This window comes from Nicotiana tabacum, chromosome 23 (genome assembly GCF_000715075.1).
Source record: "Nicotiana tabacum cultivar K326 chromosome 23, ASM71507v2, whole genome shotgun sequence".
NCBI lineage: Eukaryota > Viridiplantae > Streptophyta > Magnoliopsida > Solanales > Solanaceae > Nicotiana > Nicotiana tabacum.
Window position 1 is genome coordinate 137,248,446 of NC_134102.1, and position 20,946 is coordinate 137,269,391.

At 34.5% G+C, this 20,946-nt stretch overlaps 1 protein-coding gene and 1 non-coding gene across 2 annotated transcripts; one reads left to right on the forward strand and one right to left on the reverse strand.

Moving 5' to 3' along the window:
- Window positions 1–222: 222 nt before the first annotated feature.
- Window positions 223–8,420, reverse strand: LOC107821892 (uncharacterized). The gene is made up of 16 exons (XM_016648347.2): window positions 7,437–8,420; window positions 6,088–6,209; window positions 5,904–5,992; window positions 5,794–5,829; window positions 5,546–5,639; window positions 5,019–5,061; window positions 4,820–4,914; window positions 4,095–4,159; window positions 3,457–3,953; window positions 3,286–3,373; window positions 3,057–3,197; window positions 2,269–2,837; window positions 1,854–1,992; window positions 1,709–1,777; window positions 1,474–1,602; window positions 223–714 (listed from the first exon to the last, which is right to left on the reverse strand). Exons 1-16 carry the CDS (start codon window positions 7,649–7,651, stop codon window positions 601–603), a joined length of 2,505 nt encoding a protein of 834 aa, XP_016503833.2. The 5' UTR covers window positions 7,652–8,420; the 3' UTR covers window positions 223–600.
- A 2,674-nt stretch (window positions 8,421–11,094) lies between these two features.
- TRNAL-CAA (transfer RNA leucine (anticodon CAA)) lies at window positions 11,095–11,178 on the forward strand. The gene has a single exon. It is a non-coding gene; the product is annotated as a tRNA-Leu (tRNA).
- The last annotated feature ends 9,768 nt before the right edge of the window (window positions 11,179–20,946 follow it).

Here is a 20,946-nt window from a genome sequence, read left to right on the forward strand (position 1 = left end):
TACTTTGACAAGGTAGTTAATGTGGTATATAGAAGGCTTGATCTGATTATTGTATTGGAGAAAACATAAAGCGGAAAAAAATGTCATGAGCTTTTAGAGATTCCTCAGTTTACAACTGATGAATGTGTGTGTGTGTGTGTGTGGGGGGGGGGGGGGGGAATGTGGATTTTACGTCTTCTATCAGCAAATAATTGCAGAAAATACATGGCACATAAAGGAAGCTATCTAAAGAATTCCCTTCAATCCACACATCAAATCCATTGCCGGTATCATTACATTGCAAATAAAAGGTAGGAGCGGTTGGTTTCCTTACAAATAAGGGAAAGAAAAAGACTACTCAAGTCTCTTCCTCCTACTTTTCCTTTGGTGTTAAAAAGGAAACAACCAATACAGTACCTTTTGACGTGTACAGGTTAATATTACATACAGAAACAACAAAACAACAATTTCAAACCTACAACAACAATTTCAGCTAGACTAATTAAGTTGCTATCATCACCTCTTAACATCAACTTTCTTGTGTTAGCATTTCGAGTTTCTGAAGAAACCGAACTGCTTGGCAGGTCGAGAAGGGTGCAGGAAGAGGAAATTATATCTATCCTACAGGAAGTAAGATAACTGCTCCTTTTTCCTTGATCCTCCTTCCCCATATAACTCATTCCATTGCTTTAGCTCACTCATTATAGACCCTCCAGCCGCAAAGCTAGCTGCAACCTGTTACACAGAAACAAAAAAAGACGCAATGAAATCAAGTTGTGCTAATAATAAGTTGTCCCCGGAAGCTGCAGTCATAAATATGGTATGAAACTGATTGAGTAAACGGACACACAAGGTTAAAGGGCAAAGTCGGACCTTATTAAGAAGAGCACTCCTTGAAATCTTGTTTGAACTATTATACAATTTTCATTCTCACATGGAAATCTGGAAGCTTTTACTGTAGTGACTAGTCTCTCATGCATATTTCCTTCTTTTTAAAAAACTGTGTTTCTTTAGGTTATCATTGGTGGAACTGCTTACTAATATACTCATCTTTGACGTAATAACCATCAATAGGAATTCATTTTTGCAGATGCCTATTGAGAACCATTTGTAACTGATCTAATAAATGTATACTTCAGAAAAAGCTTCTACACCTGCTGAAATTGACCTTATCCTAACAATCCGTTTGGCTAAAAAATCAGATCCTTGAACTCAAGATCCAATTTTAACTCTCCCTCCCCACAAGCTCTCCATTGTAGTCGTTTGTGGTTTAGAAATTGGCAATTTTTCACTTTATAACACCTGGAGTTCAATAAGTATCTTAATTGATAATTACTCGTCATTGGCAAGTTGGTGCTATTGTTTCACCGATTTGGTTTCTCAGGTTACGTACTTCAAGTTCTCCAATCTTTACCTAGTCAGAGTTGTATCCTTCTTGCTCTGTCATTCATCTATTCATAAGCTTAAGCTGAATTTTGAGAATTTTCCTTTTACCTGATTTTTGGCTTCTTTGAAGTCTTCCATATTCAAAGGCCGGATAGTGATCACCTTATCCTCCGTAACTTCACCTGCAGGTGGAGCAACTCCAGCACTCTTAGCTTCCTCAGCTCTCCGCTTCTTCTCCTGCAGAAGTTGAAGTTCATTAATAGGAGAGATTAGAACAGTAAATGCAGGAAAAAGCTAGAAGCAGTTAGAAATATAAACTGGTCAAGGAAGACAAGGCACGTACTAGGTCTTTGAGTCTTTCTTGCTGTATCAACTCTCTCACTGGCCGGTATGCAGCAGTAGTGCACAGATTCTGTCCCAAGCATTGCCACATATTTCTTAGTTGGTGAGGTTTAAGGAATATGAAAATCAGAAACAAGATATACAACCTTGAGATCACTTCCAGAGTATCCTTCAGTCATTGTTGCCAGCTCCTTGAAGTCCAATCCGTCATCAACTTTCTCTTTGGCCAACAATGTCTTCAAGATCAACTCCCTATTCTCTGTTGATGGTAAACCAACCATAATTCTGCATTTAAGAGAGAGGATGATTACTATTCGACATCTAAAACAGAAAAAGAATGTAGTGTTAAGTACTTAAACACTAAAAACTCTCCCAATGTCAATAACAATATAGGAGATATCCAATTCATATACTCCTAAAATATATTACCAAAATATGATTTCGGTTCTTAACAAAGCTCAACTTTTTATATAAGCTCCTGGAAGCTGGATTTGCCAGACTGATATTCATCATACTTCAAGTTTAGAAGAAAAAGTACATCAGTGGCAGATCAGATGTTACCTTCTCTCAAAACGCCTAATAATTGCTTCATCAAGGTCAAATGGCCTATTGGTAGCAGCAAGAACAAGAATTCTTTCACCTGCTTTTGTCAGTAACCCATCCCAATGGGTCATGAACTCATTCTTTATTTTCCGCATAGCTTCATGCTCCCCAGCACGAGATCTCTGTCCAAGCATGCTGTCAACCTCATCCACAAATATAATAGTGGGAGAGACCTTAGCTGCAAGAGTGAATAAGGCACGGACATTTTTCTCATCTTCTCCAAACCATTTTGAAGTAATTGTAGACATAGAGACATTGATGAAACTTGCTCCAGCTTCACTGGCAATGGCCTTAGCCAACATAGTCTTCCCTGTGCCGGGGGGCCCAAATAGAAGTATTCCTCTGCATGGCTTCAAAAGTCCACCTTTGAATAGGTCCGGCCTCCTCAGTGGCAACATCACCAATTCCTGAAGAGATTCTTTGAGTTCATCCAAGGCACCAATATCAGCAAATGTCACACCAATTTCACTTGCTGGTATGACTTCAGGCCTTATGCGCTTCTCGAATTCATTGTCTGGAGGAACTTCCTGGTATAATTAAAAAATCTTCAGGCTCCCATATTACAGTAAGTTAAAAAAGAAGTAGGAAAGTACGTAACATTTTCTCCCACATTAACAAATATCAGATGCTTCTTGTGATTAACACCTATAAATAGGTATACCTTGTATTCATCAAATCATTAGTTATTAAAATGTATTGCTTCTCTTATTTTCTGGCAGAGTGGAATAATCAGAATGCCAACTCACAGGAGCTTTAGGCGTTGAGGTTGAAATGTTGCCATCCTTCACCGATGGAGCAGGAGCTTCAGCTTCACCTTTGCTTTCTGGTAGGATACCTTCAGCTTTGGCTTCTGGTTTTGTAATACTGGTTTCTCGGCCCTGAGCATCCTACAACGAGTGAAAATAACTCAAACTCTTAAACCTACTATTTCAAAATTCCGTCAAACTTCTGAAACAGAAACCAAATTTATCCTACCTTCGACGTTTCAACTTGTGCTTCGAGCTTTAAGGTATCCTTCCCAGAAGATTTTCCTTCCTGAAATATGCCCAATCCATGGGACAAGCTGTTGTTTTTCAAAGTCAGGAATTCAGCAAGATTTTACACTTATCATTATAAAAAGGGAGAAAACAGGAGCGTAAGAAGGACCTTGAAGATGAAATAACAAGCTTCCCATTTCTGTATTCAGGGTCCTTTGTGTTCATCAGATGGTACGAGATTGCTGATACCACAATTTCTTCTATATAGTTACTTAGGACTATTGTGTCTGACATACAAATTGAACCTAGATCTTCACATTCAATATCATTAGCAGAAAGTACTTCCATTATGTGATTTCTGTTGTCCTGAAACTGGATCATCTTCATATCCTCTTCTAGCTGAGACTTCCAACTAACAAGATGAGTTTCATCTTCTGGGGGTTTAATTTCAAGGTTATAGGGAAATATTGAGGAAAGCCTTTCATCTATTTCCCTATAATCATTTCCAGGGTCCACAATTCTTGAACCAAGGAGTAGAATAGCTCCAGACAATTTCTTCAGCATTTTCTGGAACAACACATATATCTTTTCTGATCTACAAAGGACCTTCTCGACATCCCTTAGATACAGAACTATGGGACTGCTTTTTGATACTTTGACAAGAACCTGTAAGTGGAGTCAGCAATCTTAGTCCGATACATATAATAGGGAAAAATCAGGCAATGGCTATAAAGGACCATCTATACTTGATTATTCAAAAACGACTATAAACAAAAATTGTGGGACGTATAGAACTTAAATGAATACCTTGTATAAGGTCTGTATAAGAAGCTTCTCATCAAAAGACCAGCTACTGTTGCGCGCAAGTGGAGCTGTGAAAGAATAAAGTAGTTGAAGCTTAAGTGGATCTATAAATTCTATCTCAAAAAAGAATCCTACAAACTCTTCCATGAAAGACCACATTTTTGTCCATTCAGGAGGAGCATAAATCCAGTCTAGGTAGACCCTCAAAGGAAAATAATGAATCACATTCAATCACTGATCGGCAAGTCAAGTCCCAGCTAACAAGCCGGTTAGCATCTCTGCCTACTTCAAGGTAAGAATAAGCACTTCATAGTTCTCTAAAGAATTTCATGTGTAAATTAAGAGAAAAATACAGAATTGTTTCATTGGCTTATACTTGCCTTTAAGAACTATAATTAGCCACACACAAGGTCTCAGCACCTAACAAAACTCTACCCCTGAGATCTCGCCATTTAAACAAAAAAGTAGAAGAATTTAAGCCAGCTTGGAGAAGAGATAGTTGGGGAATCAATTACAGTCAAACTGCTTTTTAAGCAAAGTACACCTCCTCACCCCAGAAAAAGGGAAAAAGAGAAGCAAAAAGGACACCCTAGTAGACATATGATGAAACATTAGCTATGTATAACACTATAACATAATGCTTAGGCCACAATTCAAAGGATCAAGGCAATTAAACTAGTTCAGTAAGCTTCAAGAAGAGCAATCTCATGACTGATGCAAGTCAAAACCTGGGTTTCCTGATGTGCCATATGAAGTTAAATTATCCAAATTGGCCGAGGCAGATGCATTCCTACGCAAATTTGTAGCTTTTAACAACCCATCTCTGCAAACATATCAGGAAAGAACAATCAGAACATGATCGAGAAAAAAAAAGGGAAGAAAAATAAGTGAGACTAATATATTCAAAGGATAAAAGAGATGTTATACTTTGATCCAATATCTACTCCACTGCTTTGTCTACGCAATGTGCCTGCAGCAATGAATTTACATGCATTTGTAACAAAAACAAGAAAATGAAGAATAAAGTATGTAGCATCAAATTGCAAAATCTAAGCAGGTAAACCAAAACAATCCACACCAACATACTAAAAGTATCAAGTTGCAAAATCTCAACCCACTTGCACATGCAGTACAAAGAATCATTCAATGCTTCATATTTTGCTTCAAATACTCTATGCTGTTCTACAATTTGCATAAATTTACTTAGACGTGTTTAAAATAAGAAGAAGCTTTACTCGGTGAAGCTAAAAAGTGCTCAAAATTCGTTATCAAAACTTATAATCTACTTTATTTTGTATCAACATTGCACAGACTCAGCTTCTTAGGAGACGTAGTTGTTTTGTGGAAAAAAAACGAGAACTTATAATCTAGTTTATTTTGTTTCTTCATTGCACAGAACTCCCAGCTTCCTAGGAACTTGGTATTTTTCCCTGCAGGGGTGATCTAGTTCATACCTTTGTTTTCCTCCTTAGGCTGAAGCAAGGAAAAGGATCCAAACATTCCAGACATTCGCCCCAATGTTGTCTCCGATATAGACCTTTTAAAATACTGCAATAATCAAAGTTATCAACATTCAATACAGATTTTATTTTATGCATCAACATCTTAGTATAAGAAAAAATCAATTTCTGCAGACAGATGGACATGTTCTAGAGGAAAGTTAGCCATAGGAGAAGTGAGAAGATGTAGAGTTTTGACTTACATATTCTTTGCATGCTCCTCCATATTTGCTTTGCATCTGTAGAAGACTCGTCATCAGAATACTTAGCAGATGGAGAAAAAAAGGTGAATCCAAGCTCTTTATTCACATACCTTCAGTGAAAAATCAGTTACATCCAGTAGCAATAACTTGGCATTAAAGTAATGAGCCAATGCCTTGGCAAGCATTTGTTGATAAAGTTCTGGAAAATGTGAAGCATCATGACTAAATAGAAAATGAATGGGTAACAAACGTAAAACTCAAGCCAGATCCAGCATTTGGTATGCAAAAACTAACCAGCAGGCCCTGACAGCAAAATTGTTCGACTAGCAGGGGAGAGGTTGCGAGTATGCTTAGCAAAGTCAGCATTTGTCAAATGAACAAAAGATGCACTTGTCAGCAACACCCTTGTTTGCTCGCTGTCATATGATAGATTTTTAAAAATCAGTACGTTGCAGCGCTCTTACTAAGTCAAGTCACTCAGAAAATGCCAAAGTGGCAGATATTGTTGGTCGAACCAAGCAAAGAAGCAAAACGTCTCCAGTTAGGGGGATGAAAGAAAAGAGTTCTTTGCAATGCCAAAGTTCGACAATGAAGCATAAAGTCCACCCTCTGAGTGAAAATGGAAACCACTCAAAAAAGGAAAAAAGAGCCTTAACCACACAGCTGATTGTAAAAAGCACTTAACTCGTCCACAACAAACAAGGTCTTGATTGCAAGTACAAATGCTTTTCATTCTATTAAGCAGCAAGTAGAAACACTTCTATTTCCTAATTTAAAATTAGCATAAATTTTCATTTGGGGTGGGGGGTGGGGTGGGGTGGGGTGGGTGGGAGTTCACATCTTCCTGCAACAAGCAGCTATTGTAAAAAAAGGATGCATGACATATGAGACACTATACAGTTCAGCTTATTTCTCAATGTTTAAAACACAGGTCATTAATCTAACTAAACAATGGACCTCTTTCACAAGCAAATCCAGGTCCAACATTCAAATCATTAAGAGTGCAATACCAAGAAACAATCTTCAAATTTCCTTTCTTTGATCATGATGGTAACATACTGAAAAGAAAGCCAGCATGCAGTGTAAAATTCCAAGGTGAACATTCATTATGAATTCTGATAGCCTGAAGGTACTAACAAGTAGGGCTACTACTTCCGAATCCAAGAACAGTGTTAGTCTCAAAGGCCACTAAAAGTGCCACATAGTACTATTTTTGCTAAACCTTCCAACAAATCCGCACTTTGCACTCACTCAAAACACACGAACAATGTCTTCAATAATACATTTCCAGAAGAAAAGGGATTAATGTTATATAAACTAATCGTGTAAAAGTTTTACACTATCAGTGAGTTTTAATCTGTGATATCAAGTTAGTTACAATTTTACGAGATTACCAATTAATACTTATCAAGTTTACCAAATTACCAAATTAATGTTTATTAAAAAATTTATATATACGGTGACAATGTAAAGATTTTTTTACACTATCAATGAATTTTAACCAGGTTAGTTAAACTCGAAAGAAATTCCTACTTACTGTTTTTCAGATATAACATTAAAGAGTATAACAGATATAAATGAAGCAAAGAAGGCAAAGAAAGAAAAGGTTTCACGCAGTGTTTGTTTTTCCTTGTTGTGATTACCTTAGGTAGTATGGAAACTCATCGAAGGTGACTTTACTATCTTTGCCATTAGCAATGAGGTTGAGCATCTCTTGCTCCATTATCAGAGGTGTAATAACATTGGAGGCGGATCCACCAGTCCATCTGCTAATCGTCTGCCCTGAAGCCAATCCAATCCCAACTCCAACTCCTATCCCCACTCCCAAAGCTGACAACAACATATTCTTCTGTTCCATCGCTTATATATACTCAAAATAAAATTTTCTCCAGAAAGTGCAAAACAGAGTACACGTCAGCACCGCCAACAAAACAATGAGTAGTGTTGTTCCCTCTCGCAATGAAGAAAAAATCACGATTTTCCGATATTGGATGAAAAGAGGATATTTATTATACTCAGATTTGGACCCGTAAGTGCTTAAAATCGCTGAAATCGACACAAACTTTACCGTAAGCCTTGGTAAATTTACAAAACAACTCGTTTCTCAAAATGAAGAGCAAATCACGACTTTTCAATGGATTAAACTCAGATTTGGAGCCGAGAGTGCTTAAAATCGTGGAAATCGACACAACCTTTACCGCAAGGTTTGGTAAAACAAACAGAAATTCAAATATTTTTTAACAAAAGTTGGAATATTCCAACACTTTTCTCAGTATGAATATAGATCAGTTTTCTTCTCAAAGATCACTCGTAACAGAACGCGCTACGATCAACTTTTCTCGCACTCTGTTTTTTGCTACGTGCGTGCAGATTCCTCACTGAATATAACGTGTTTGCGCTGATAAAAGAAAAACTGCTATATTTCTCCTATACACTGCGTATAACGTATTAACTACTATATAATATGGTGAACAATACGGATGGATATCGAAACAGTGAAGATTTTGTAGATTACCGGTGGCGGAGTAGCGGTGGTTCACGGCGGAGAATAAACGGGGAAAGAAATGAGAAAGGAGATAAAGGTGGTTAGAGAGACTGAAGTCTGTATTTTCAGTTCCCGCTTTTTCAGGCTTCGGGTCCTGACGTGTGAGTATTTGTAGATAAATATAAGGCAGGAATTATCTACGATTGAGACCGTTGTAACACAAAGCCAAACAGCGCAATTTGCTACTGTTTTTATATTCTCTTAAAAAATTTCTCCCCGTAACAAATTTCTATTAATTCATTAAGGATTAAGGATATAATATAATATGACCAAAAGAATGTACTACATTATTTATAATCAAATTTACAAAAATAATTTGATCTAAATCAAAAGACATGTGCTAACTAACTTCATGTTTTACATCTATGGTCTTAAGTCATTTTTAGGTTTTTTTTAACTTCCATCTTTCGCATAAGAGAAAATATGTATTTTCTTTCAAAATACTGTAAATCGTATTTTTATAAAAAAAAAATTTATTACAAAACGCTTAAGCAATTATACTCTTCCCTGAGAATTGAATCAAGGATCCACGAGCATAGAGAAAATAACGGTTATAAACTAATAATTGCCTTCTTCATGTCAACATGTAGCCCTGCATCAACAAATAAACAGACCTTAAAATTGTCTTAAGGTCACATTTTGTATCTCAACATATTTTTAGGAAATTATTTTTTGCTACATATGTTTATACCAAGTATTGAATAACTCTATCTTAATAAAAGTTTGACCTTGTGTGACTCGATGGGTGCATTGGGTCGCAGGTGATTATGGTAGGGATGCGAAACAGAGAATCTTCTAGTAGTATTATTATTCTGGACTTTGTGATAAAATGGTCAGAACGCTGTACTTGGTACTATGCAACAAAATTAAATTCAACCGTGGCTGTGCCTGATGTTGCCGAAATGGTTAGCCAATCAAATTTCAGTTAGGACAAGATTAGCAGGTTTAATTTTACAAAAAGAGCCTTAGATTTGTACGAAATGGCGTGATTGCCCCTTATCTTTTGTATATATCGTAGCAAGAGGATTGACAAATATCTTACGGAAAAAAAAGAAGATAAGAGACATCTTTATTTTTGGCACGTATACGTTGAATTTGGGACAACTTTGTGGAATCAGGTGGTTTTACTTTGTCTATATGTTGATACTACTCCTTCATCTCAATTTATAAGACACTATTTATTTAGGCATAAAATTAAAAAATAAAAATAAAGAATTTAAACTTATGATATAAAATAAATTATATATATTTATGTGCCTATAAATTTTCTAATTAAAATTAATATTAAAAATTTTCAATTTAATTATTTTTAAATACAAATAAACCTAGTATAATCCCACTAGTGGGGTCTGGAGAGGATAGTGTGTACGAAGACCTTACCCCTACTCTGGGGTAGACAGACTGTTTCCGATAGACTCTTGGCTCCCTCCTTCCAAGAACTCCTCACCTTGCTCTTGGGTGACTCGAACATACAATCTCTTGGTCAGAAGTGAAAGGTGTTCACCACTAGAGCAACTCACTCTTGTCTAATTATTTCTAAATAATAAATAATATATTCTTTTTAAAAAAAATATGTCATGTGACTTGAAACGACGTGTCATTTTAATTTTCCGAATGAGAAAGGAGGGTGGGGATGATTTTTTATTTTTTTTTTATAAGAAAAGGATCTTTCATCTTTCGAGAAAGATTGATTCTCTGATGAGAATTGCATAAACTTACATGCAAAACATGGAAAACTAAATTTAAAGGAAAAGAAACAGAAGAAAGAAATTAATATATTTTGGCTGATAATAAGCCATCAATTAGTAAGTATTCCCTCCGTTCACTTCTAATTGTTCATTATTGATTTTCTACTCCCGTTAAAAAAAATAAAGTATTTTATAATTTTATCCATAATAATAATATCTCAAAAAATCTTAAAATATTATTTGTAAAGTTAGTAGTTAATGATAAGAGTAAAACATAAAATAAAATAAAAAAATCGTCTTTCTCTTTATTTACTAAAATAGACAAATAAAAGTGAAAATATATTTTCAATATAGTGGATAAGTAAAAGTGAACGAAGGGATCCGAGTACTTAATTTAGAAGGTAGAATTCAAGCTACTTGCATACATGTAACAAAGCATGAGTATATCAAGCGAAATATTGTAAGTTGCTAACAACAAACTTGTTCAAAGTTCAAACCACAAAGCAAACAACATATATTACCTGAATAGAATATAATAAGTTATAAAGTATTCACTTTCTTTGGGTTCTTTTACAAATTTATTGTAATGAGTCTAGATATTAATCCACAAAATTAAAGAAGACCATTTTTTAATAAGTTCAAATATTTTATATATGTAAATCGCCCATTGCCTAGTTGTTTGCAGCATAGTTAAATACAACCGCAATAACAATAATAAATTCAGTGCAATTCTACAAGTAGGGTTTTAGGATGATAGTATGTACGTACACCTTATCAGAGTTAAATATAAAATGGATAATAAGAAGGAACCTCGGATCGAATTCTGAAATTTTAAGTTAATGGGAGCAAAAATACTAGTATCATATATACCACTCTTAGCACAATAGGGAAACTTACAACAACAAGAAGCCAGTAATTTTTTACAAGCGAGGTTTGGGGCAATAGGGAAACTTGCGTTTTATAAATTTTATTTCAACTCAAAAATTCCATGCAATAGATTTTTTTGTGAATTTATAAAACATGAATATGCAAAGGTATAATAATTGTATGTGCATATCTTAACAACAAGTCAGGATGGCCGAGTGGTCTAAGGCGCCAGACTCAAGTTCTGGTCTTCGAAAGAGGGCGTGGGTTCAAATCCCACTTCTGACAACCTTTTTTAACAATTTTCTGATGCTCATTTTATTTTTCACTCGAGCAAGACTTGATGCTAATACCTAATTGCCTATTAAATGTACTAGTTTTTAGGTGTATCCTACTATCAACGGGAACAAAATTTTAAAAATTACACAATAATATGTTTTAGCTACTAAATATAAATTATAATATCGTAGAAGTTCCTGAAATAATGTATGCTAATTCTATTTAGTTAACTCGATAAAAGAAGAAATTACGCCATATTTAATTTACCAAATTCCATATTTATAACTTTTCCATATGTGCTGAATAAACCGCTAGAGAGAAGCACAAGGTGTTGATGTATATTCTATGTTATTCACAATAATATTTCAACTCTTATATAAGCTTTACGCTTCTCTAAGAAAATAATTTGAAAAGGCAAGCTCAAATATTGCAAGCCAATGAGAGAAATTATTGAGGTTGAGGACAATTCAAGCTTATCAACCTAATGGTTATGAAAAAGTCCTAATTGAAGTAGGGTTCGATTAAAAGCTTGATTAATATTTATTTTTCTTCTTGTAAGGTTTTACTTTAGCATGAAGATGGAGAGTAGTGACAGAAAGTCGAGACCCAGAGAAATCAATTTCTTGTGATTTTGGATTTGCCTCAAACTTATCGCAATTGTGCGATTATCTATTTTCTTAGATTATTTAGCAGAATATACTTGAGGTAAAGAAATTAATTTATAGAAGATTATAACAATAACCTCTTCATTTACTCTAAAATTAGGTATTCGAACTTGATGTATTAGTTAAGTGTCTTATCATAAGAATTTTTAAAATATGATGTTTAATTAATGAGTATGGTTATGCTGAAAATTTGGAGAAATTATACCTAATAATATCTATTAGAATGAGTTTATATTTTTCACACATAATATTATATGATTGAAAAGTAAAAAGGCCGTGTGACTTTAAATTGACATTTTGAGCTATTAATTTTTTTACTTTGGTTCATCCCTCTTTTTTGTTTGGGGGTAAATGCATTGAGAAATAAGCATAAAGTACAAAATTTCTCTAATAATATGATTGTGTGTTTTTCTTCAAAATAGATATGTATATAACAAACTATTTGATTCTACCTTAACCATTTTTTTATAAATAATGTATTTGATGTAATAAATTCTTTATTTTTTCTTCTTTGTGGTCATGGTTAATATATTAGTTTTTTTGTCTAAATATATTCATATTTATTATTTTCAGTGTTGGTGACTTACCTCAGTAAAGCTTTCGTTGCCTTCAACTTACTCATAATCTGGTGTGGCAATATAAATAAATGCCATATCTATTTTTCGTTTCTTAGTTTTTCTTTATGTCCTCTTTGACAACTCTTGAAACCAAGTCAAATAAAAATTAATTTTATTTTTTTAATTTATATTTCTAGGTTTTCTCTATTTGCTTTCCAATAAATGATTTGTGATGACCCAAAATGTCATCTTTAAATTTAATATTTATTTTTATGTTCTTAAATCTCAAATATCACCATTCAGCATTCCTCGACTTGTGTTTGTAGTCCATATAATTTTTTGGAAAGTTTTTATGTGAAAATTTAATTAAAATGTGAAATAGTGCTTCAAAACTCATTTGAGTTGACTTCGGTCAACGTTTTGAGCAAACGGACCCAGATAAGTATTTTGACAGTTTCGGTAGGTCCGTATCATGATTTGGGACTTAGGCGTATGCTCAAAATTTAATTTGGAGGTCCCTAGCTTGAGTTATCGTTATTTGTTGAAAATTAAAAGTTTGAAAGCTTATAGATTCCAAAGTTTGACTGTGGATTTGACTTTATTGATATCGGGGTCCGAACCCGATTCTGGAAATTTGAATAGCTCTGTTATGTCATTTATCACTTGTGCGCCAAATTTGAAGTCATTCCGGATTCGTTTAATACGTTTCGGCACGAGTTATGTAAATTAAAATGTTTGAAACTCAAAAGTTCGAATCGAGGTGTGAATTATAATTTTGACGTTGTTTGATATGATTTGAGATCCCGAGTAAGTCCACGTTATGTTACGGGACTGGTTGGTATAATTGGACGAGGTCCCGAGTGGGTCGGGTAAGTTTCAGACGTGTTTCAGATCATTTTTGTAAAAATTAGCAGTTATGGTTCTGGTGCTTCGCACCTGCGAAGCTTGGAGCGTAGGTTCGGCTCCGCTTCAACGTGAAATGTGTCGCTTCTGCGACTCGGGTATTGGCATGTTGCTTCATTTCTGCAGAGATCTTTTGCGCAGATGCGCAATCGCTTCAACGATGGGCCAGCCGCTTCTGCGGTCACTTGGACGCATATGTGAAGTCGCATGTGCGACATTTCTTGCACATGTGCGGTCACTGGGATGGTCGCTTGGCTTCGCAAATGCGAGCTCGCATGTGCAAAATTTAAGTCCACATATGCGAAAGTACTGGACAAAGTACATAAAAATCGGGAGTTAGCCATTTTTACGCATTTTTTTGAGTTTTGAGTCTCAGATTTGGGCGATTTCAAAGGGGGGGTTCACGATTTCGAACTGGGCAAGTATTCTTTATCATATATTCATTATATTTCATAAATCCATGTCTATATTCATCATTTATTTAGAATTTAGATGGAAGAAAATTGAATTTTTCATAAAATTTTCCAAAAACGAAATTAAGGATGTGAAGGTCCATTTGACATCGGAGTTTGATAATTTTTGTATGGTTGGACTCGTCTCGGAACGGGTGTTCAGATTTCGTAAGTTTTTCCGAGATTCGAGATGTGGGCCCCACTGTGAATTTTTTTAGATGAATTTCAAATTTTTAATTTGGAAAATTAGCAATTTCATATGGAATTAATTCCTACGATTCATGTTAAGTATATTGAATTGTTTGTGACTAGATTTGAAGCTTTCAGACACTAATTCGCGAAGCAAGGTTTATTGGAATCTTGTATTTGGTTGTGAAGCGAGGTAAGTATTGTGGTTAACCTTGACTTGAGTGAATAACACATTGAATTAGTTGTTACGTGAATTTCATGTGTAACGATGTATAGGCAAGGTGACGAGTGCCTATACGTCGTCAAATTGATTATTTACATATTTATCTGAAGTTGATAAATTATTTTAAATCATGAGTTAATTATTATATAAATTATTTCTCTCACATTCCTTGTCCAATATTATGTCTTGAATTTATGCTATAATTGCTACATACTTATTTGACTTATGTGACCTAATTTCTACTTGACATTTAGTATATTAGAAATTAAATCGCCTATTTTCTCCCTAATTTTCATAAATTAACTGCTACTTTTTATTACTTGTTTCCTAAATAATTTATAAAAATTGTGTGCTTTGTTGCCTAATAATTTCTTACTGAATGTGATATTTATTGGAGTATTTTTATTATATTTAAGAGGTTTTAAATTATATTGTTGGAGCAGGTTGCACGCCGCAACGGAAATAAAACTGAATATATTGGGGGATCGGGTTGCACGCCGCAATGGATTATATTTTAAGTTTATATTGTTGGAGCGGGTTGCACGCCGCAACGAAAATTTATTGAAGAATTATATTGTTGGAACGGGTTGCATGCCGCAACGGAATGAGAAAAGAAATAATTGATTGTGACTGCTGAAATGATTTCGATTATTGATATGATTTACCTGTCTTACTTCTATTCCTGTTATTATTATTATTATTATTATTATTATTATTATTATTATTATTATTATTATTATTATTATTATTATTATTATTATTATTATTATTATTATTATTATTATTATTATTATTATTATTGCGTACATGTTAATGTAAGTGACCTGCCATAGCCTCGTCACTACTTCGTCGAGGTTAGACTCGGCACTTATAGAGGACATTAGGTCGGTTGTACTCATACTACACTTTGCACTTCTTGTACAGATTTCGGAGTTGGTCCCAGCAGCGTACCGTAGATTTTTCTCGGATTCAGCTATCAGTGAAGACTTGAGGTATAGCTGCACGACGTTCGCAACTCTGAGGTCCCCTTCTACTTTATTTTAGCTGTGTGTTTTCTTTCAGACATCTTTATTTTTATTCAGACCCTTGTTTGTATTATTCTAGAAGCTCGTGCACTTGTGACTCCAATTCTCGGATGGTATTTAGACATCGTATTTATTTTGGTTTGTTCACTTTAATTCAGACAATTTTCTCCAGTTGTTTGATTTTTTTTACTAATTGTCACACCTCCTTTTTCCCGAGAGGGTAAGGGTAGGGAATTTTTTCAATTAAAGTGACATTATTCGAAATGAGATTATTTATTTAATTCAGAGTCGCCACTTGGGATAATTATTATGGTGTCCCAAGTCACTGATTTATTTTAAAATCCCAAATCAAGGAAATTGACTCTATTTATGGTCCGCGAACACATAAGACCGGACAAGGAATTCTGTTAACCCGGGAGAAGGTGTGAGGCACTCCCGAGTTCCGTGATTTTAGCACGGTCGCTTAGCAATTAATACTTGGCCTAATTATCTGATTTATTACACGTTTTAGACATATTGTGCATTTTACTCTTTACCGCTTTTAATTATTTACTTAACCGCTTTTTAGTATTTATGGAGTTATTATTTTTTTTGAACAAGCTACGATATCGTACACTTGTCGTTTTGGTACATATTGCGAATTGCGCCACGTGAAACGTACCCGCGATTTGCAATATGTTTATTTTTATTATTATTTGAAGTTCTAGTCGAGTCACGTGAAATGCACACTCGAATTGGGATTTACGTATCGTGACCATACAATGGGAACCGTACTCATAGTCGCGATAATTTATTAATCGTGCCTAAAGCAAGCTACAATGTTTATGAATTATTTGTCTTAAACTAATTGGAGATTTGTAAAGCCATAAGAGTGTGTAATTGTAGAAAAGCATGAAATAGATTAAATTAATTATTCAAGGAATACAAAAGGGGGCCACTGTATGAGATTAATGGGCCTAGCAGATTTCAAGTTTTGGTCTCAAAGATAAAATAACTTTCTTCATTAGCTTATAGTAACCTCACAACCCCAGTTCCTTCAACGACCCATGTGTCTAGGCCCAAAAATTGAATCTTCACCAGTGACATAATTCTATTTAAGCTTGTTTAACAACTTAACTCTATACTTTAGACAATTGATAGCCTAATTTAAAACAAAGATGGAACTACTAAAGCACATTTATTAACACATGAAGGACTAAATAACCAAACAGAGACATAACCTTGCATAAGCTTCCATTTTAATAAGATTTTTTTTATGAACAATCATAAATCACTTATTAATTAGCAAATTTCGTTGAATCATTCATGGATGAACCCTTTTTTAAGAGAACATGCCAATGAACTAAGATAAATATACAAAGAGGAAGCTCAAAATTTGGCAGCATGCTTAACAGAAAATAATTTCATTCATTCAAGATATAAATGAACACCAAAGAACACCAAAAGAAAAAAGAAACAACTCATATCATTAATCAAAACAAGATAAGGAGTTGACCTCAAAAGTTGAATCTGAAACTTTACGGTTTTACAGCTTTGAATCTTAAACACATTCAGACCGCACGCAATACCTCAAACGGAGCATCGAAACTCGCCGACGACCTCAACTAAAAACCTCATTGTTTCGACTAGGTTTGGATGGTAGTTTCTCGTATTAAAAGGGCTGTTCTATGGAGGTTTAAGGGTTGTTTTTGGGCGGTGAAGCTGCTGATTTTTTCGAAAGAAAGACGAAGACAGAATGACACGAATAGAAATTTCCTTATCTTAGAAGAAGAAAACAAAATTCTCTCAATTCCCTCCTCCCTCTTTTTTCTCCTTCTCTTTACTTTTTTCCTCACATTTCTCTTCTATTTATAGGAAAAAAATCGATTTTTTTTCATTTTTTTTTATTTTGTTTTATTTTTTATTTTTTAATTAAAAAGAATTCCCACTTCTCATTTTTTTAAAAAAAAATAAAAAATAATTTCCCACTTTCCTTTACTTTTAATTGTTTTCTTACTTTTTTTACTTTTATTATATTTAAATTTCCACTTTTATACTTTTCTTTTTTTATTTTCCACTAATTTTACTTTTATTTTTTTTAATTTTCAGCTACTCTTACTTTTATTTTTTAATTCCAACTTTCTTTTACTTTTTATTTTTTAAATTTTCACATTCTTTTACTTTTATTTTTTTTAATTTTTTACTTTCTTTTACTTTTTTTATTAAACAATTTCCACCTACCTTTACTTTTACTTTTTAATTTTATATTTCTACTTTTCCTATTTTTTAATTCCCATCCGAAATATGTTTTTTAAAAATTAATTAATTAATTTTTATTTATTTTTGGTTTTTAATTTATTTTATTTAAAAATAATACTAATAATAATAATTGACCTTAAAATTATTATTAATTTTTACCCTATATATATAAATAAAAGTGTAACAAAGCTAAAAAATATATATTAAATTTCTGAAAATATTTACATAGTAGAAGGTGATAAAAATTCAAATATAGTCAAAAATTAGGTGCTCACAGTTGCCCCTCTTTGCTTGGAAATATGAAGAGTTTTTAGGCAAAAACTAGGTGAGCCATGTGATTAATTTTTGACCAAACCATTATTCAAAAGGAAAAGAAATAAAAGATAGGGTGCAGTCGAGTCCTGATTTTGGACAACCTGCATATCCCGGGTTATAGGGGAATCAGGTCGCGTGTAGTTCAAGGAGAATGGTGGAATGATGAATTGAGGAGTCGAGTGAAGTTTCGTCGAGGCTCCGGTCCACGGTCCTGCTATTATATCAAAATAAAAAAGAAACTAAACAAGCCTATCAGTTATGAGTTACAAGATTCATATCTATGAGTCTTCAGAAACTTGATCTTGAGTCTTGACTAGTTCTTCATGCAGACTCTGATATAAATATTGATGCTCGCTAGCTGTAGGTTCTAGTTCATTGTTCTATAGCTTCTTCTAATCAAAACGGGACTCCAATTCTCGTGGCTTCAGTAATGTCTTGAGCATTCCACATCTTTTCAATTGCTTTTGCATTTTGGATTCACTTTTTTTTTTTCTTTTATTCTGAATTGAGACTTCTTCTTTTGGTCATATCGAACCCTGTGACTCGAGGTAAAACCTACTCAGACACCAAAACAAACAAACAAACGAAATTTTTCTGCCCCAATTTGCAATAGGAAAATTTCGTGAGTTATTGTAACAAAATTTTAAACTACTTCTTTATTGAAAGCAATAAAAGGTCGGGAGTGGTGTACCCTGAAAAAGTCATATTTTTTTGGATAGTGTTCTTTTATTGTCAAAAAGATGTCTCAACTAAGGATTGTTATACCTTATGTTAGGAAAATGTGGTTAGGGAATGGGATACCCTATATTGGCAAAGATATCGGGGAGTGGTGTACCATGCATTTAAGATCAAATCAACTAGGGAGTGTAGACCCTATGTTGAAAAACTAGACTAGGGAGTGGAGACCCTATGTCTAAAAATATCAACTAGGGAGTGGAGACTCTATGTTGGAAAAGCGACTAGGGAGTGAAGACCCTATGTCTAAAATAATCATCAACTAGGGAGTGGAGACCCTATGTTGGAAAAGCAGACTAGGGAATGGAGACCCTATGTCTGAAAATATCAACTAGGGAGTGGAGACCCTATGTCTAAAATAAAATCAACTAGGAAGTGGAGACCCTATGTTGAAAACATCAACCAGGGAGTGGAGACCCTATGTTGGGAAAGAAACTAGGGAGTAAAGACCCTATGTTGGAAAAGAGACTAGGGAGTAGAGACTCTATGTCTAAAAATAAAATCAACTAGGGAGTAAAGACTCTATATTGGAAAAGAGACTAGGGAGCGGAGACTCTATGTCTAAAAATAAAATCAACTAGAGAGTGAAGACCCTATATTGGAAAGAAGACTAGGGAGTGGAGACCCTTTGTCTAAAATAAAATCAACTAGGGAGTGGAGACCCTATGTTAGAAAAGACACTAGGGAGTGGAGATTCTATGTCTAAAATAAAATCAACTAGGGAGTGGAGATCTTATGTTGGAAAGGGTGACTAGGGAATGGAGACCCTATGTCTAAAATAAAATCAACTAGGGAGTGGAGACCCTATGTTGGAAAGGGTGACTAGGGAATGGAGACCCTATGTCTAAAATAAAATTAACTAGGGAGTGGAGACCCTATGTTGGAAAGGGTGACTAGGGAATGGAGACCCTATGCCTAAAATAAAATTAACTAGAGAGTGGAGACCCTATGTTGGGAAAGAGACTAGGGAGTGAAAACCCTATGTCTAAAATAAAATTAACTAAGGAGTGGAGACCCTATGTTGGAAAAGAGACAAGGGAGTGGAGACCCTATGTCTAAAATAAAATCAACTAGGGAGTGGAGACCCTATGTTGGGAAAGAGACTAGAGAGTGGAGATCCTATGTCCAAAATAACTTTAACTAGGGAGTGGAGACCCTATATTGGAAAAGAGACTAGGGAGTGGAGACCCTATGTCCAAAATAACTTCAACTAGGGAGTGGAGACCCTATGTATTGGAAAAGCAGACTAGGGAGTGGAGACCCTATGTCTAAAAACATCAACTAGAGAGGGGGGACCCTATGTTGGAAAAGCGACTAGGGAGTGGAGACCCTATGTCTAAAATAATCATCAACTAGGGAGTGGGGACCCTATGTTGGAAAAGCAGACTAGGGAGTGAAGACCTTATGTTGGAAAAGCAGACTAGGGAGTGGAGACCCTATGTCTAAAAACATCAACTAAGGAATGGAGACCCTATGTTGGAAAAACGACTAGGGAGTGGAGACCCTTTGTCTAAAATAATTATCAAATAGGGAGTGGAGACCCTATGTTGGAAAAGTAAACTAGGGAGTGGAGACCCTATGTCTAAAATCATCAACTAGGGAGTGGAGACCCTATGTTGGAAAAACAGACTCGGGAGTGGAGACTCTATGTCTAAAAATATCAACTAGGGAATGGAGACCCTATGTTGGAAAAGCGACTAGGGAGTGGAGACCCTTTGTCTAAAATAATTATTAACTAGGGAGTGGAGACCCTATGTTGGAAAAGTAAACTAGGGAGTGGAGACCCTATGTCTAAAATAAAATCAACTAGGGAGTGAAGACCCTATGTTGGAAAAGCGACTAGGGAATGGAGACCCTATGTCTAAAATAATCATCAACTAGGGATTGAAAACCCTATGTTGAAAAAGCAGACTAGAGAATGGAGACCCTATGTCTAAAAATATCAACTAGGGAGTGAAGACCCTATGTTGGAAAATAGACTAGGGAGTGGAGACCCTATGTCTAAAATAAAATCAATTAGGGAGTAGAGACCCTATGTTAGAAAGGGCGACCAGGGAGTCGAGACAGATTATCAATTTCCTGTTACAAACAGATGATTACTATTTTTTTTTTCAGCAATGATTACTATTCCGAAAATTAATGATAGACACTGAATTTTAAAAATAGAAAAAATATATAATTTAATAACCAAGCTTTTAAATAAATATATACTGTTTGAAATTTGATTAAAATGCAAAGGACTTAAGAATACGGAAATTGTTGTGGAGTTTCCTCGTAGGAAAACAAAACTTTCCTTATACTTTTAATAGTAGTGTATATATTATTTTATGGCTTAGTTGATGAGTTGGGACTATTTTATTTTTTCTTCTCTTTGTAACGAACTTTAAAATCCTTATAATTTTAAATATTAAAATTTCTTACTTAGTTCAAATAAGGAATGATTTAAAAAAATAGTTACAAGGAAAATAATTAAAT

Bases quoted from the DNA above. Each gene is read 5' to 3' on its own strand.
- LOC107821892 (XM_016648347.2), bottom strand. From the start codon at position 7,651: ATGGAACAGAAGAATATGTTGTTGTCAGCTTTGGGAGTGGGGATAGGA. The intron at 3,198-3,285 runs GTAGGATAAATT...CACTCGTTGTAG, and splicing joins CACAAGTTGAAACGTCGAAG to GATGCTCAGGGCCGAGAAAC. The intron at 1,603-1,708 runs GTACGTGCCTTG...CAACTTCTGCAG, and splicing joins AAGAAAGACTCAAAGACCTA to GAGAAGAAGCGGAGAGCTGA.